This window comes from Typopeltis vanoorti, chromosome 2 (assembly GCF_054136105.1).
Source record: "Typopeltis vanoorti isolate ZY-2024b chromosome 2, IOZ_Tvanoo_1.0, whole genome shotgun sequence".
Taxonomy (NCBI): domain Eukaryota; kingdom Metazoa; phylum Arthropoda; class Arachnida; order Uropygi; family Thelyphonidae; genus Typopeltis; species Typopeltis vanoorti.
This window is the reverse complement of record NC_143550.1, coordinates 69,011,350-69,029,116: the sequence shown is the minus strand read 5'-3', so window position 1 is coordinate 69,029,116 and position 17,767 is coordinate 69,011,350. Positions and strand designations below refer to the sequence as shown.

Below are 17,767 nucleotides of genomic sequence, written 5' to 3'. Positions count from 1 at the left end.
TAGGAATGGAAAGATTAGCAAAACTAGTGTTCTGTGCTAGGATGGCAGGAAAAAGACCCAGAAGAAGACCAAGATCTAGGTAGAGTGATACAACAAAAAGTGCCACCGAAGTATAAGATCTGATAATGCTGGAGTACTCATAAGATTAAGATCTGATAATACTGAAGTCCTGATAAGTTTAATTTAGATGAAAATTGTAAATAGGAAACAGGCAGCTGGAAGTTTTTCCACTTAGTTATACTATAAATTAAAGATGCTAAGAAATTATATTCTTAGTTTAATCCTTTATCCAAGTGTAAGCAAACAAAGTTTGTACCTGAAGTAATTTTAGGACTGAGTAACTCGTACATAGAAGCTAATGACTTCACATCACTTGTCTTAGTATTATAGGATACTAAGACAATAATGCAAAGCATTATTGTCTTATGGACATGTATAATGCTATGCATTATGGGAAGGGCCACTATCCAAACTGTTTCGATCTTTACTGAGGTCTCATCAGGAGCTAGACCCAGAAGTGATACAAGATTGAAGTAATGCAGAAGTCGTAAATATTACAGAAGTGCACACATGGAAATATGAATTCTGCATTACTTCAACCTTGGTATCACTTCTGGGTCTGGCTTCCACTGATAAGACCTTAATAAAGGTCAAAACTGGACCAGGTAGTGACCCTTCCCATAATGCTATGCATTATGGGAAGGGCCACTACCCAGACCAAAGCACATATCCATAAAGATATGTGCTTTGTATTATGGGATACTCAGGCAAGTGATGTGAAGTCATTAGCTTCTATATATGAGTTGCCCTGTCCTGAAATAACATCAAGTGCAAACTTTATTTGCTACACTAGGATAAAGGATTAAACCAAGAATATACTTTGTTGGCATCTTTAATTTATTATCATTACATGACACCTCTAGAGAGTCCAGGGACTCATCGAGGGAGGACACCTACTCTACAACTCTGTCTCCACCACTCAATCCACCAACTAAAGCAAACTGCATCATCTACACCAACCATCTACCTATTATAGGAAACCCAGAAGTGATACCAAGGTTTATGCCACAACTTATTATAGGAAATAGGTTGCAACATAAACTTTCAAGTAGTACTATCACAATATCCTACTTTTAAAAGGTACATGTCAGTAATTTGATGATTATAGTAAATGTTTTAAAAATAAGTTCAGCAACATAGTAATTTTAAAAATGCTACTTATGTAAATTAAAAAGATCACAATAAATCTCCAGTTTTTTTTTCATTTTTAGCACCAGTGCAAAACAGCAGCACTACAAAAAAAATAATAATAATAATAATAAAGTAGAAAAAATAACTCGGCACAGTCTTTTTGGAAAAAAAAAAAAAAAAACTACCTATAGCATGCATAGTCTGATAACTATAGTAGACTATGCATATGATCAACTGTACCATTATGACATTAATTAGGTTTTATGATTACTTAGCTGTACACACCACTGAAGATAACATGCTCAGAAGATAAAAGAAAGCAAATTTTAACCACAGAAAGCATTGCAAGACAAACATCAATATCAATGAACAAGTTTTTTTTTTTTCATTATCAATATTTGAAAAAACTTGAAGGCAATTTAATGATAACTTAACAGTGAATATTCCGAAAGGCAGTCCTGTTTATTTCTAAAAGTCACTTGCAGCACATGATCTTTTAATTTGCCAAATCCATCTATTTATGGACAACATTCAAATTCAACCAATTTCTTCCACGAGTTCATAGGATTCCTTTCATGTAATTTAAATTATGAAGAGACTGTCCATTCTGCAAAAATTAGGAAGACATGGAATAGCCAACTTCATCAACAAATTGAGACCTTCCTATATATCATTCAATCTACAACAAAAATTATTCAATTTTGTTGTAGTTGTACTCTCACAGAGTACATATTCATTGTGCTTGTTTATATTCATCCATTGTACTCTCACAGAGTACATATCATGCACAGAACTTAATGTTTCATAGTCATCAACATTGTTGTTTGCATAATTTGAACCCTTTTGTATTGCTTTTTAATGGTTCCTTTAAGTCTACAACAATCCTGCTCTGACGATAATTATCAGAGTAGGATTGATAATTTTAGTTAATATGGAGTGATTATAATCGCTCCATATTACTAAGTCAATGACTATTTGTTCCCATTAATATCATCTCAATTCACTCAAAAATAATGGAGAAGGTCATTCTTTGCAACTCAGTTGCAGTTTTGTTGATTACAATACATTGCATCCTCTTTTTCATGTGACAACCCTTGTAGTACTCAAATATTCTAAACAAAAATTTCCAGAATGCTTTAAACATAAAGCTTTTTTCAATTTCAATGAACAAAGATCAATTCACCTCCCTTATTTTTAATAGAAAAATTGGATTGATTGGATCAATTTCTGTTCTAGTGCAAAGTTATACCTATAACTTTATGAATGTGATGTGTTTGTACAATGGTTTCCTTGGCCTTCAAAAAAACTTTGTGTCCTCCACCATTCACCCTCTCCTCATGTACAAATCTTGACATTATATAAATCCCAAATCTATACAACCTTAGAACACTGCAGTTAAATTTGGGATGGGGCACCAAAAACTTCCCTAAAAACTGACCAATGCTACCCAGAAAGAAAAAGGTAAACTAGTTGATAGTAAACTGCCCTCCTCCACTCAGACTCCAATTAGCAGTTTGTAATAATGCATCATTTCATTAAAATGATATTCATAATAAGCATTTATTGATAAGATGGACATGAGCATGTGACATCCATTAATATAATCTGCAAAATTATAATATTATAATCTTGTGTATTAAATCATAAGATGAAAAATCAGCAAACTTCTAGACTGTTTTTTCAAGATTATAATAATGGATGTCACATGCTCATGTGACATCCATGGTTCTCTATTATTTGGCTTTTGTTTTTTATATATAGCAGAGCAGGTTTTTTTCTTCCTTAAAGAAAAATAGGTTCAGTTTATAAATTAATTTAGTTTTTCCATATTATATATATAATGATAAGTATAAAATGCATAAGTGATGGAAACTTTACTTGAGAAATAGTAACAGTGATAATTTAAAGAACTAACAATACCTCATCATAAATTTCCAGGAAGACATTCTTTACACCAACAGGTAAATAACTAAAAAGAAAAATTATTTAAATTTTCATATTAAATAACATTCATTAACAGAAAAAATATTACAGAACAGTTAAATTTTATTTATTTATTTATTTTTAAATTCTGCTTCGTGCAATAAAAATAGTCTATAAAAAGTAATGAATTCACACAAGTATTGTACTAATTTTGTACCAATTTTGTACTAATAAATATTGTACTAAATATAAAAAATAAAAAGAAAGAAAGAAATATTTACAGAAATCAACATGCAAAACAGTGTCAGCTCTTACTAAAAAAAGACAATCATAGAAAAAAAAATATTCATAAAAATATTCAGACTTTTCTGTAGTACTACAGAATTCAACAATATGCTACTAAATGAAAATATCCAAGAATCTCACCAACTACCTTCCAATACTGTCAATACTGAGTCAATACAGAATATTTTGTAAACAAGCTTCCTAGTTATTCAAGTTGAAAACTGAGTACTGTTAAGTACATCTTTGCTGTTCTTCCTATTCTTTAAAATATTTTTCCACCACCTCCTTACCTCAGTACAGTTTATCAGTATCCCAGTTGAATACTAAGTATCAAAATGAAACAGTACATTTAAGATTAAATAAAAATGGAAAAACTAAATTAATTTATAAACTGAACCTATTTTCTTTAAGGAAGAAAAAACCTAGTCTGCTGTATATAAAAAAAAAAGCCAAATAATAAAGAACCATCACAGCAAAACTTATCCATAAAAAATCTGAATAGCTGATTAAAGAAAGAGCAGCAAATATTCCATTATCAAAGCAACTTTTGCAGCAGTTATGTATTTTTTTTTCTTGTTTTTTTTTATTTTTAAATAGCAATCCTACCTAAAATACACTAATGTCATAGGTACACAATGGCATTTACCAATACAGTATACACCAATTCTATCTATTACCATAAGTCACACTTTCATGATCACGTTTTGCAGTGTTCACAAATCCTTTGGAAAAACATAAGCCTCACTCAAAATAAAAAAAAAAAGTTTTAAATGCAAATACCTGTTCAAAGAGAATCCTGGATGCCCTGCTACACCATCCTAATTTAAAATGGAATTGGAGAGATTGGATCTCAATCCTTCTCAAGATCTTTAACTCATATATTATTCTCATTACCATTTTTTAATCATTATTCTGGTTTCAATTTGTACAATGTCATCTTTCAAGCATACTTTATCTGTTAACTGATTACTTTATTCTCCCTTGTTTAAAACTACACTTGAATAATAAATAACCAGGTTTTCGCTCATGTTATTTTTATTTATTTATTTATACTACATGTATTTCCTCAACATATTCTATTATTTACATGGCTAACAGCATCTTCAGGAGATTGCTAAACATAAGTAAAATAAAACAGACAAAAAATAAATAAATAAACATTTTCCAACAGCTGTTAATATCTATAAATTGAAAAGACTGGAATGATAGTTTAATCATAAGTATCACTAAATAGAAACCAAGGAATGATCCTCCTATGCCAGCAATCATATACAAAGTTTTATACAACAATGTGGAGATTGCACACAACGTACCTAATAATACTCATGATTAAACTATCATTTCAGTCTTCAATTTATAGATATCAGTAGCTGTTGGAAAATGTTTATTTATTTATTTTGTTGTTGGTTTTATTTACATTAAGCAACCATCTGAAGATGCTTTAATTATTAATTGACTTAAGGAATTCACAACGTACAATAGAATACAAATTAAATTAAACTTTAATATATATTTCCAATATTTCGGCAAATTCACGTTGCCATTTTCAAAGGAACTTAAAAGAAAGACACGTGCATGCAGGCACTACATACACTAAATGAGGACAAAGCAGGAAGCTATCATTTCTCCTAAAAGTCCAGATGGTACTAGCAGGCTATGCAGGTATTCTTGGCCGTTGGGCTGAAGGTCTCATGATGGACGTCTCCCAAATTTGGGGCAGTCTCATGCAACCAAATTTGTTGAGGTGTGGCATGTTTCTTAGGGCTGAGGCTGATTCCTTGAAAAGTCTTTCAAACTTGCTATGGTGTATTATTGTGGCTTTTTTCCACCATATTCAGTGACTTGTATCCAGAGGTCTGCAAGACCAGAGTGGCTATACTGCTGAAAACGGATGTAGTCCTTGTGTTCTGAAATTCTGATATTCGCTATCCTGCCTGTTTGGCCAAAGTAGGACAGCTTACAGCTGCAAGGAACCTGGTATACACCAGGTAGGTCTAGGGGAAGTTGTTGGTCTTTAGTGGAGTGGATAAGGGATGCCAATTTTCTATATGGTCTGTAATAAGAGATCAAGTCATGTTTTCTTAAGATTTTGGTCATTTTTCTGAGGTGCCTCGGATGAAGATAATGGTGACGGATTTAGAGTAATCCTTGTTGTGAAGGGGGTGGGTTGTGAATTACTGGTTTCAATATTTTTTGGATTTTTTCGCAGGGTTAGCCATTGGCTGAGAAAGTGTTGAGGATGTGATTTAGTTTAGTGGTCGGCATTGTCATTTGAACATTTCTCATCATCATCATCAAATTCCTGCCATGTACCCTCAAGGGATGTACAGGATATGATAGTACTACATGAAAAAATTACATCATTACTAACTTCCTATCTACAATTTTCCTCCAAATCAGTCTATTACTTGTCAAAACTCCAACATTATCAGATCTTATATTTCTATTGTTTAAGGCACTTTGTACCGTATCAATCCACCTATATCTTCATCTTCCTCTGAGTCGTTTTCCTACCAACCTGGCAAAGAACACTTGTTTTGCTAATCTTTCCTCTCCCATTCTATTTAAGTGACCATACCATCTGAGATTAGCTCTGCTAATGCATTCCTGGATGCTGACAATGACAAGTTCTTTCCTAATATCCTCATTTTTAATATGATATTGCAATTGATGCCATCCGTTCACGCCTCTAATCTTTCTCAGGACTCTCATATCTGCAGTCTCTAGTCTTTGATCAAGTGTTTTACTTCTAACCCAGATCTCAGATCCATAAGTTAAAACTGGTTTGAACACCGTCTTGTATACAGCTAATTTAGTGTTATGACTAATTTCTCTCTTATTCCATATGAATTTATTCAATTGACTTCCCACCATACCAGCTTTGCTGATTCTGTTGTCTATTTCTATATTTAATTTACCATCTTCACTAAAAATCGTGCCTAAGTAGCTGAAATGTTTTACTTGTTCCACAGGTTCTCCATTCACAACACAGCTGACATTTTCAATGATTCTGCCTATTTTCATTGTCTTTGTCTTTTTACTGCTGACCTTCATACCATATCTATTACAACAGTTATTCAATTTAGTCAGAGAATCTTGCAAACTTGTAGCGGATTTATTTAGAAGTATAACATCATCCGCATAAAGCAAAGCGCTGACATCAACATCTCCAATTTTGATATCATGTTTAATATCACATTCCTTCATAATGTGATCCATATAGATAATGAATAACAGAGGGGATAATGTACATCCTTGTCTCACACCAGATTTAACATTAAACCATCTTCCTGTACTTCCTTCAATTCTAACTGCTGACTTACAACTCAAATAAAGACTAAGTATTGCTTGATATAATGCCCCATTGACACCATATAACTGCAGCGTATTGAATAGCTTCTCTCTTGGCACCTTGTCATATGCCTTTTCCAAATCGACAAAACTCAAATACAGATCTTTGTTATATTCCCATGATTTCTCCACTATTTGTCGTAAAGTGAAGATCTGATCCTGACATCCTCTATTTGGCCTAAATCCAGCTTGTTTTTCACCAGCTTTTCTTCCACAATTCTTCTCAACCGTTTCTCAAGTATACTTGCATAGATCTTGCCAGGAACACTCAGTAGGGAAATACCTCTGTAATTCTCACATTCAGCTTTATTTCCCTTTTTATATATGGGCACTATGAGAGCTCTACTACAATCATCAGGAATTCGTCCCTCTGTCCAGGCTTTCTGAACTATGCAGTGCAGCCACTGTAAGACTTTTAATATCATCTACTCCTGCTGCCTTTCCACATTTCAAGCCTTTGACGGCTTTGTCTACCTCAAGTATGGATATGTATTCCTGACTGCATGCCTGGTCAGTGTTTTTTTTACCACTGTGCTGTCATCACTGCTTGTTTCATTTAGCAGTTTTTCAAAGTAATTACTCCATACTTCAAGGATATCTTTTTCCCCTGTTTTCATGTCACCTTTATCATCTCTAACTCCTTTTACAGTACTCTTTCCTCCATTCCTAAGCTTCTTCAACAACCTCCAGAATATTTTGCCACCTTCTTGATATTTATTTTCTATATTCTTGCCAAAGTCCTCCCATGACTTTTGTTTAACTAGTTTTACACAGTGTTTTGCTTTCTTACATTTGTCTCTGTATTCTCTAAGAGCAAAAGCTGACTTATTTGCCAGGAACTTTTGATATTCTATCTTCTTTTCCTTCACTGCCTCTTTAACTTCCTGTGTCCACCAGGGAGTTCTGATTTTTTTATCCTTGCAGACAACCTCACCACATGCCTCTCTGGCAGAATCAGTCAATGTTTTCTTCAGAGTTTGCCACTGAATCTCCAAGGTTTGGTTCTTGTTCTCAAACTCTTTCATTTTTTTTCAATAATCTTTCTGTATTTTAGTCTACAGTTCACATCTAAGAGCTGCTCAACTTTTATTCGCTTTAAAACTTTCTTACATGTTATTCTTTTCAATATGAAATTCAATTTTAACCTGCTCAAGACTAAATAGTGATCACTTCCAATTTCAAATCCTCTGCACACTCTGGTGTCCTGCACCAGGGAGAAAACATCACTATCAACAATAACATAGTCGATGAGATTTTTCTTATTCCTTGCCTCTTCTCTCCATGTGAATTTGTGCACATTTTTATGTTGGAACATGGTGTTAGTAATAACCAGTCCATGTCCTGAGCAGAAATCCAACAGATATTTGCCATTATTATTAGCTTTGCTCTTCTCTCCAAATTTTCCCAAAATATTTTTGTATGTCTCACAATCAATTCCTACTCTGCTATTTAGATCCCCAACAAGGACCAACTTTTCCTTTTTCATTGTGTCAGTTGCTTTTTCTAAAGCCTCAAAAAAAAAAAAAAATTCCTCCACTTCTACCTTAGTAGAACCATAGGCACAAATAAGTCTCATTGTCCAGTTTCCCATTCTCATATTTGCCCACATTACTCTACTTGAGACTGACTGCCATTCAAGAAGATTAGCCTCGTATTTTGTGTTGAATACTATGGCTACTCCTTTTCCTTGATTGTCATTGCCTGAATATAACATTTTGTATTTATTGATCAGAAAGATCTCACCAGTTTTGGTCTTTTTTGTTTCAGTCACCGATATTATGTCAATCTGGTACTTATCTAATTCCTCAGCTAGCTCCATCTCTTTGCCATTCAGGCTTCTTACATTGATAGTACCGATCTTTAACTCTGCTGATGTTGAGTTGGGGTTTTCAGATTTGTTCCAGTAGATGACTTTTCGCTGTTCGCCCTGGTGCCCTGGCAAAAACAATGTGGGCCTTGTTTAACCGGGCGATGCCCCAGCCGGCATGAAATTTTGTCATGTTGTACCATCATTTTTTATTTTGGTTTAATCAATAAGAATACAATTTAGTCAGCTAAATCCCAAATTGCAAGCCCATCCTCGTTCGTTCAGTATCAAAGTAGATACCCAACAGGGTGCACCACGAGAAGGTGAGGATTGGACATTAGGTCAGAAACCCTGGTTGGTTCTCTGCATTCCTTTAAAGGCTATGTGGAGGTCTCCTCTCAGTTATACAGCTTTGACCCTTAAGCACCCTTAACATTTGAACATTTATTTTGAACATTTCTATGGAGACTTCTGAAGAGAAAGTCTTAAACTCTACCCCACAAAAACCAACCATATGGCTTCGCTACATTGATGTGTTCACTATTTGGCCACATGGCTCAGACACGCTCCTCTCCTTAACACACTTAAACAACCAACACCCCCATAATCAAGTTCACCCTGGAGAAAGAGGAAAACAACAGCCTTCCTTTCCTAGACACAGTAGTCACCTGCCATCCTGAAGGAACCTTGGTTTTCTCTGTTTATAGAAAAACCACCCATACATTCACCAACAATCCCCCTGCTCCTCACAATAATATGGAGTTATTAAGACCCTATACAACAGGGCTAAACTAATATGTTCAAAGACAATGCCCTAACCACTGAACTAAATCATATCCTCGACACTTTCTCAGCCAATGGCTACCCCCCCCCCCCAAAAAACCAAAAATTATTGAAACCAGTAAACCACAACCCCCCCCCCCCTTCACAACAAGGATTACTCTAAATCCATCACCATTCCCTACATCTGAAGCACCTCAGAAAAAATTACCAAAATCTAAAGAAAACATGACTTGACCTCTTGTTACAGACCACATAAAAAATTGGCATCCTTTATCCACTCTACGAAAGACCAACCACTTCCCCCTAGACCTACCTGGTGTATACCAGGTCCCGTGCAGCTGTAAGCTGTCCTACTTTGGCCAAACAGGCAGGACAGTAAATATCAGAATTTCAGAACACAAGGACTACATCCGTTTTCACCAGTATAGCCACTCTGGTCTTGCAGACCTCTGGATACACGCCACAGAATACAGTGGAAGAAAGTACAATAATACAACATAGCAAGTTCAAGTTTGAAAGACTTTTCATGGAATCAGCCTCAGCCCTAAGAAACATGCCAAACCTCAACAAATTTGGTTGCATGAGACTGTCCCAAATTTCGGAGATGTACATCAGCAGACCTTCAGCCCAACGGCCAAGAATACCTACATAGCCAGCTAGGGGGCACCATCTGGACTTTTAGGAGAAACGATAGCTTCCTGCTTCGTTTCTCCTCATTTACTGTATGTAGTGCCTGCGTGCACGTCTTTCTTGTAAGTTCCTTTGAAAATGGCAACATCACGTTGCCATTTTCAAAGGAACTTATTGGAAATATTGGAAATATATATTAAAGTTTAATTTAATTTATATTCTATTGTACGTTGTGAATTCATTAAGTCAATTAATAATTATGTATAACCAGCGTATAAGCCTTTCTACGAGAATTACTATCATCTGAAGATGCTGTTAGACATATAGACAGTGCAACATGTTGAGGAAATACACCTAGTATAAATAACAAACATACGAGTTAAACCTGGTTATCAATTATTCAAGCAAATTAAACTTTTTTTTTTCTTTTTGATATCACTCCTTCCCATACAAGAGTCTGCAAGGATCAAGAGAGATTTTTGAGTAGCTGGAGGTTATAGTTTTTGGGGAATGCTTCAGTAGACCATTCCACACAACCTAAATATATGGAATGAAAGATGAATGAGAATAACAGGTTCAATGGATAAGCAATTCAGCTGTTAAAGGATGCAGGCTAGCTGTTGCTCATGTTGTTATGGGTTTAGCAGAAATGAAGAACATGATGGATGCCAGTTCTTTTGAAGAGTACTGCCACATGGCCTTTTGGGGAATGTGGAGAACTGGCCAGCACTTCTGACCTGATGTCCAATTCTCACCTTGTTGGGTATAAACAAACAAGGATGGGCTGGCAATTTGAGATTTAGCTGACTAAAATGTATTCTTAGTGGCTTCAACTATAACTCAAAATGACGGAATTTCATGCCAGCTGGAGCATCACCCAGTTAAATAAGGCCCCTGTTGTTTTCGTCAGGGAACCAAGGCACACAGCAAAAAGTCAGCTACTGGAACAAACCCCCAACTCAACATCAGGAGATCTAAACAAGATTGGCACTATCAACATAAGCATCAGTGGAAAAGATCAACATAATAAGTGTTACTGAAACAAAGAAAACAAAAACAGGTGAGATCTTCCTAAGCAACAAATACAAGATGTTATTATTATGGAAAAAGAAAGAGTACCCATAATATTAAAGAATAAATATGATGATAATCTTCTTGAATGGCAGGCAATATGAAGTAGAGTGATGTGGGCTAATATCAGAATGGGGAACTGGACAATGAGACTTATTTGTTCTTATACTTCCCCACAGAGGGTTCTAATAAAGTAGTGGGGAATTTTGCAGGAAAAGTTGATCCTTGTTGGAGATCTAAACAGCAAAGTAGGAAATGATGGGTAGACAATATGAAGAATTGAATGACAGGCAATATGAAGTAGAGTAATGTTTGCTAATATCAGAATGGGGAACTGGACAATGAGACTTATTTGTTCTTATACCCCCCCCCCCAGAGGGTTCTAATAAAGAAGTAGTGGGGAATTTTGCATTAGAGAAGGCAGGTGACAATGAAAAAGGAAAAGTTGATCCTTGTTGGAGATCTAAACAGAAAAGTAGGAAATGATTACAAGACATGCAAGAATGTTTTGGGAAAATTTGGAGAAAAGAACAAAGCTAATAATAATGGTAAGCACCTGTGAGATTTCTGCTCAGGACACGGACTAGTTATAACTAGCACCATGTTCCCACTTGAAAATGTGCACAAATTCACATGGAGAGAAGATGCAAGAAATAAGTCTCATTGACTATGGTATTGTCAATAACATGTTATTGATGTTTTACAACTGGTTCAGGACACAAGAGTATAGAGGTTTTGAAATAGGAATTGATCACCATTTAATGCTGAGGATGATAAAATTGAACTTTTTATTGAAAAGAAGGATGTGTAAGAAAGTTTTGAAAAGAAATCAGAGCTGAACAGCTATCAGATGTGAACTTTAAACTCAAATACACAAACATTATTGAAGAAAAATTGAAAGAGTTTGAAAACAAGAATCAAACCATGGAGATTCAGTAACAAATCCTAAAGAAAACTTTGATTCACTCAGAGAGGCATGTGGTGAGGTAATCTGCAAGGAAAGAAAATTCAGAACTCCATGGTAGACTCAGGAAGTTAAAGAGGCAGTCAAAGAAAACAACGCATATCAAAAGTTCTTGGCAAGTAACCCATCTTGTATTCTTAGGGAATACAGAGAAAAATGTAAGAAAGCAAAGAACTGTGAAAAATTAGCTAAACAAAAGTCATGGGAAGACTTTGGTAAGAACATTGAAAATACAGCAATCCCTCGATCAATGCCTCCGATTAGTGCGTTTTCGATTAGTGCTTCATTTTTTTTCGATACCCAAATTCGAGTGCACCTCTAAAATTCGATTAGTGCACCTATATACATCTTAAAAATAAATGTTACAGATTTAAAAAATCTTCGATCTATACATTTTTATAGCTAACTATTTTTAAAAATCACTCACAAGGATGAAATGATTTAGTTACCGATTTGAAACATTTTACAAAGTTATTTTTTAATAGCATACTACACTGAATGATATATGCACATAACCACAAGAAAGATATTTATTTAACCAAATATTTCGGTCTGGAAATAGCAGACCATCCTCAGTGGTATTACAAGAACAGTTTAAAAAAATACAAGCTAGAATACTAACAATAGATCGTTAAAAATAGAACACGCCACGTGATGTTATATCATTAAGTATGAAACGGAATATTTTGAAATAGAGACATGATTGGAAAAAAAAAAAAAAAAATTAATGAGTAATCTTGATTAGACTTTCCCAGATTTTTGATATAGATATACAGTCATTACGATTCAGGTTGGGACAATGGAGCAAGGCCTCCATGCTTTCCTTGAACAAACGTTCAAACCTATAATGGGATCTATGTAAGAGGCAAGTCCTGGACCACAAGATGCTGTGGTCAGTTTCAATCCCATGTTGAGGCAATCCAGACTTTTCAGGTTTGTTGTGAAGAATGGAGGATTGATGTTCTTGGATTCTTTTTTCAAGAGAATGTCTAGTCTGTCCAAAATGGGAGAGATCACAGCTGCACGGAATTTGATAAACTCCAGGAAGAGATAAAGTTGAGCATTTGTCTTTAGGAGAAGGAAAATGAGAAGACAATTTGTTAATAGGTGAATACTTAGTTGTTAAATCATATTTCTTTAAAATTCTTGTGATAGGTTCTGAAATACCGGAGATATAAGGAATAGGCACTCGACGTATTGAAACTTTGTTGTTTTGTGGAGGATTATAAGAATTGAGAAGATGTTGAGTACTTTTTTTCAGAAAAGCCATCGAGTTTCATGTGTTGTTGGATAGTAGAAAGTTCTTTCTGTAGATAATCAAAAGTAGAACAATTAGTTTTGGCTCTTCTGATGAGGCATTTTATAATTCCTGTTTTTTGACATGGATGATGGGCTGATTCTTTAAGAATATAACGACCTGTGAACGTTGGTTTCCTGTATACTGTAGTTGTAAGAATATTTGAAGGTGATCAGATGAGGAGAACGTCTAAAAAAGATAACTGGTTGTTTTCTTCTAATTCCATAGTAAACTTTATGTGATGATGCAAGGAATTAATACTGTTTAAAAAAGAAGGTAAAGCATTTTTGCTGTGAGGCCAAATAGTAAAGATGTCATCTATATATCTTACCCAAAATGATGGTTGAGGGAAAATAGATGAGAAGAGGACTTTTTCTAAATGTTCTAAATAAAAGTTGGCTAAAGCCAGAGAAAGAGGACTTCCCATTGCTGTTTTCCTTCTACTTGGCTGTAAAATTTATTTTGACATACGAAATATCCAGAATGTATTACGAAATCGAATAGTTTTATAATGTTTGAGGAAAGATGTCAGCAAGTAATTTTAAAGTTTCCTTGAGAGGTACATTGGTATACAAAGATCTGTAAGTTGTAATGAGACATTTTTTTAATTTTTCTAAGAAATCTGAGGAGTTTTTTTTAAAAAAGAACTCCTCAGATTGCCAATGTAAGATTGCAATAATTTAGCTAGATATTTGGCTATACGGTAAGTAGGAGAATCAATACAATCTACTATTGGACGAAGAGGATAGTCAATCTATCCTCTTATTGTCTTCTCATTTTCCTTCTACTAAAGACAAACGCTCAACTTTATCTCTTCCTGGAGTTTATCAAATTCCGTGCAACTGTGATCTCTCCTATTTTGGACAGACTGGACGTTCTCTTGAAAAAAAGAATCCAAGAACATCAATCCTCCATTCTTCACAACAAACCTGAAAAGTCTGGATTGGCTCAACACGGGATTGAAACTGACCACAGCATCTTTTGGTCCAGGACTCGCCTCTTACATAGATCCCGTTATAGGTTTGAACGTTTGTTCAAGGAAAGCGTGGAGGCCTTGCTCCATCGTCCCAACCTGAATCGTAATGACTGTATATATATATATCAAAAATCTGGGAAAGTCTAATCAAGATTACTCATTAATTTTTTTTTTTCCAATCATGTCTCTATTTCAAAATATTCCGTTTCATACTTAATGATATAACATCACGTGGTATGTTCTATTTTTAATGATCTATTGTTAGTATTCTGGCTTGTATTTTTTTAAACTGTTCTTGTAATACCACTGAGGATGGTCTGCTATTTCCAGACCGAAATATCTGGTTAAATAAATATCTTTCTTGTGGTTACGTGCATATATCATTCAGTCTTATGTCACAAGTATCCTTAAAACAGCAAGCATACTACACTATTTCCATGTACACTATGTTCCAAATTTACAGCCAAAATTTATGTCATCTGCTTTCATAGCATTTTGCTGATCATATCTCGTACAATTGTTTTCCTTACTTTTTTATTTTAAATTATTTTCCTAACCTTTAATCATGAGTAAAAGAATTGGTAAGCAAAAAATAGAAGTGTGAAAATGATTCGAAAAGTAATCTGATTGGAAGTAAAACTTGAAATAATAAAGAAAAATGGACAAGTCAAGTCCAGAGCAAAGATAGGACAAGAACACAAAAATGGGTGAATCAACTGCTGAATACAAAGAGAAAGGTAAGGCTGCTTCAAGTTCATGATGCATGCACTCGAAATCAAAGTATTATAACGATTGAATTAGAGAGACTTCTTTTTACATGGATCGAAGATTGTAACAAAAAACAGATCCTGCTAAACGCTGGCTTCTTTAAATCAAAAGCATTAAACCTCTGCAACCATGAAAGAAAGAGCTATCAATGATAGAAAAGCAAAAGAATTCCACGCTAGTGTTGGGTGATTTGAGCGTTTCAAAATGAGAAACAGCCTACATAATGTTCTAATCCCAGGTGAAGCAGTGATTGCAGATAAGGAGATATCCAGAGATTTTCAAGAAAATTGTGTAAGAAGGGGACTATTGTGATCAACAAATATTTAATGTCGATGAAACCGGCCTTTTTTTTTGGAAGAGAATGCCTTCCAAGACCTTTCTAGCCAAATCAGAGAAATCTCAGCTTGGTTATAAAGTCGCAAAGTCGATTGAAGTCACTGCTAGCAATATGCGAGCCATTAGGACGCACATTCTTCCACATTGTGCAAATGATTTTAGAGGGTTTCAAACAAATCTCAGTTAATTAAATCTCATTCTGAGAAGTTGAGTGATTCCAACTTGCTAACTTTAGATGCACAGTGGAAAGATCCTGAAGAATATGAAGAAAATTTAATCACTGACAAGCCCAAAGAGGTTTCACAGAAACAATTTGAAAATAGTTTTCGTACAATTGAAGTTTTTAAGCAGCAATGCTTAGAGACCGACCCTGGTGAAGAGAGAACCAGTAAAATTTGCAGAAGAGGCAATAGGGTCATACCGTCAGTTGTATGAAAAAAAGAAAACAGAATGCCTGCCAAACTACGTTAGCTCAATTCTCTATTAAGAAGCAGAATAATAAATTTATATTCTGAATGTTTTATTGTTTTTCAGCTTCATGGTTTTCTTTTAACTAGGCCCTGAGATATACCCTAATTCTTTTATAAAAAAACTTAAGGGTCAAAAAAGAAATCTGAGGAACGAATTATATATTTTCCCATAGGTTACTATATTCGATTAGTGTGTTTTCGATTAATGGGCCTGTTTTAAAGAACGCATTAATCGAGGGATTGCTGTAAATATCAGGAAGGTGGTAAAATATTCCAGAGGCTATGGAGGAAAGAGTACTATAAGAGGAATTAGATATAATAAAGAGGACATGAAAACTGACTATAAAGATATTCTTGATATATGGAGTAATTACTTTGAAAGATTGCTAAATGAAATGAGCAGTGACAGCATGAGAGTAGAAAACACTCAACAGGAATACCATCTGGAATATATATCTGTACTTGAAGTACAGAAAGCTATCACAAACCTGAAATGTAGAAAAGCAGCTGAAGTAGATGATAACCAGAACTAAAATATGTAGGCATAAAAGCTTTACAGTGGTTACACTGTTCAGAAAGCCTGGTCAGAGGGTTGAATTCCGAGATGATTGGAGTAGAGCACTCATAGTATCCATCTATAAAAAAAGGGAATAAAGCTGAATGCGAGAATTACAGAGAAATTTCTATACTAAGTGTTCTTGAAAAACGGCAAAGAAAAATTGTGGAGAAGCTGCGCTCATGCTAAACAGAGGTTATCAGGATCACATTTTTTACTTTAAGACAAATAGTTGAAAAATCATGGGAATAAAGCAAGGATCTATAAGTTTTGGCAGATCTGAAAAAGGAATATGACAAGGTGCCAAGAGGAAAGCTATTCAAAATGCTCCAGTTATATGGTGTAAATGAGACATTCTATCAAGCAATACATAGTCTATTTCAGTTGTAAATCAGCAGTTAGAATTTAAAACGTACACGCAGATTGTTTGATGTTAAGTCAGGTGTGCGACAAGGGTGTACATAATCTCCACTGTTATTTATCATCTATATGGATCACATTATGAAGGAAAGCAGTATTAAACCTGATATCAAGATATGCAGATGATGTTATACACCTAAATAAATCCTGGACAAGTCTACAGTATTACCTGACAAATTGAATAACTGCTATAATAAATCTGGTATGAAAATCAGCATTAAAAAGACAAAGACAATAAAAATAGGCAGAAACCATCAACTACATCTGGAATGGTGAACCTACAGAAAAAGTAAAATATTTCTGCTACTTAGACACAAATTTTAGTGAAGATGGCAAATTAAATTTGGAAATAGACGGCACAATTAACCAAACTGGTATGGTAGGAAGTTAACTGAATAAATAATTGTAAGAAATGAATAATTGTGAGAGAGAGAGAATTTTCTTTGAGTTCCTGTAATTCTTAAAATGGCCACATATTTATCTTTTTGTATTTAATAAGAATTTATTAAATACAAAAAGTTACAGATTTTCTTCTTATCCAGGTTCTAGGCCAAGTGGCCTGTTCTGGACTCATTGCATCTTCTTGGTCGTCCCTTATTTCTTGTTCCTCTAGGCTTATATGTTAAGATCTTTTTTTTTTTTTTTTAGTAATCTTTCTCTCTGCATTTTTGCTATATGGTCTAGCCAGTTTTTACTATATTTAATCACCGAGTCTGTTATGGAATTAATTTTAAGATTTTTAATTATTTCACTATTTCTTTTCTTTCTTTTTTTTTATCTAATAGAGTTAGTTTTTCTAAGGAATTTCATTTTTGCTGCCTGAATTCTCGGTATATCTTTTTCTTAAAAGATAAAGATATATGGAATATTAAAAATTATTTATTAATTACAATTCTACGGAGAATGACTATGACTGCCAGATCTCCTTAGAGAGATAAA

General features: G+C 34.4%; 1 protein-coding gene across 1 annotated transcript in view; it reads right to left on the bottom strand.

Annotated features, from left to right (window-relative positions):
• LOC150109143 (toll-interacting protein A-like) overlaps positions 1-17,767 on the bottom strand; it is a 128,611-nt gene that overhangs the window by 81,060 nt on the left and 29,784 nt on the right. The window contains exon 4 of the mRNA XM_090401657.1: positions 3,112-3,160. Coding sequence (XP_090257783.1) covers positions 3,112-3,160 — 49 coding nt within the window. The remainder of the gene's footprint in view (positions 1-3,111; positions 3,161-17,767) is intronic.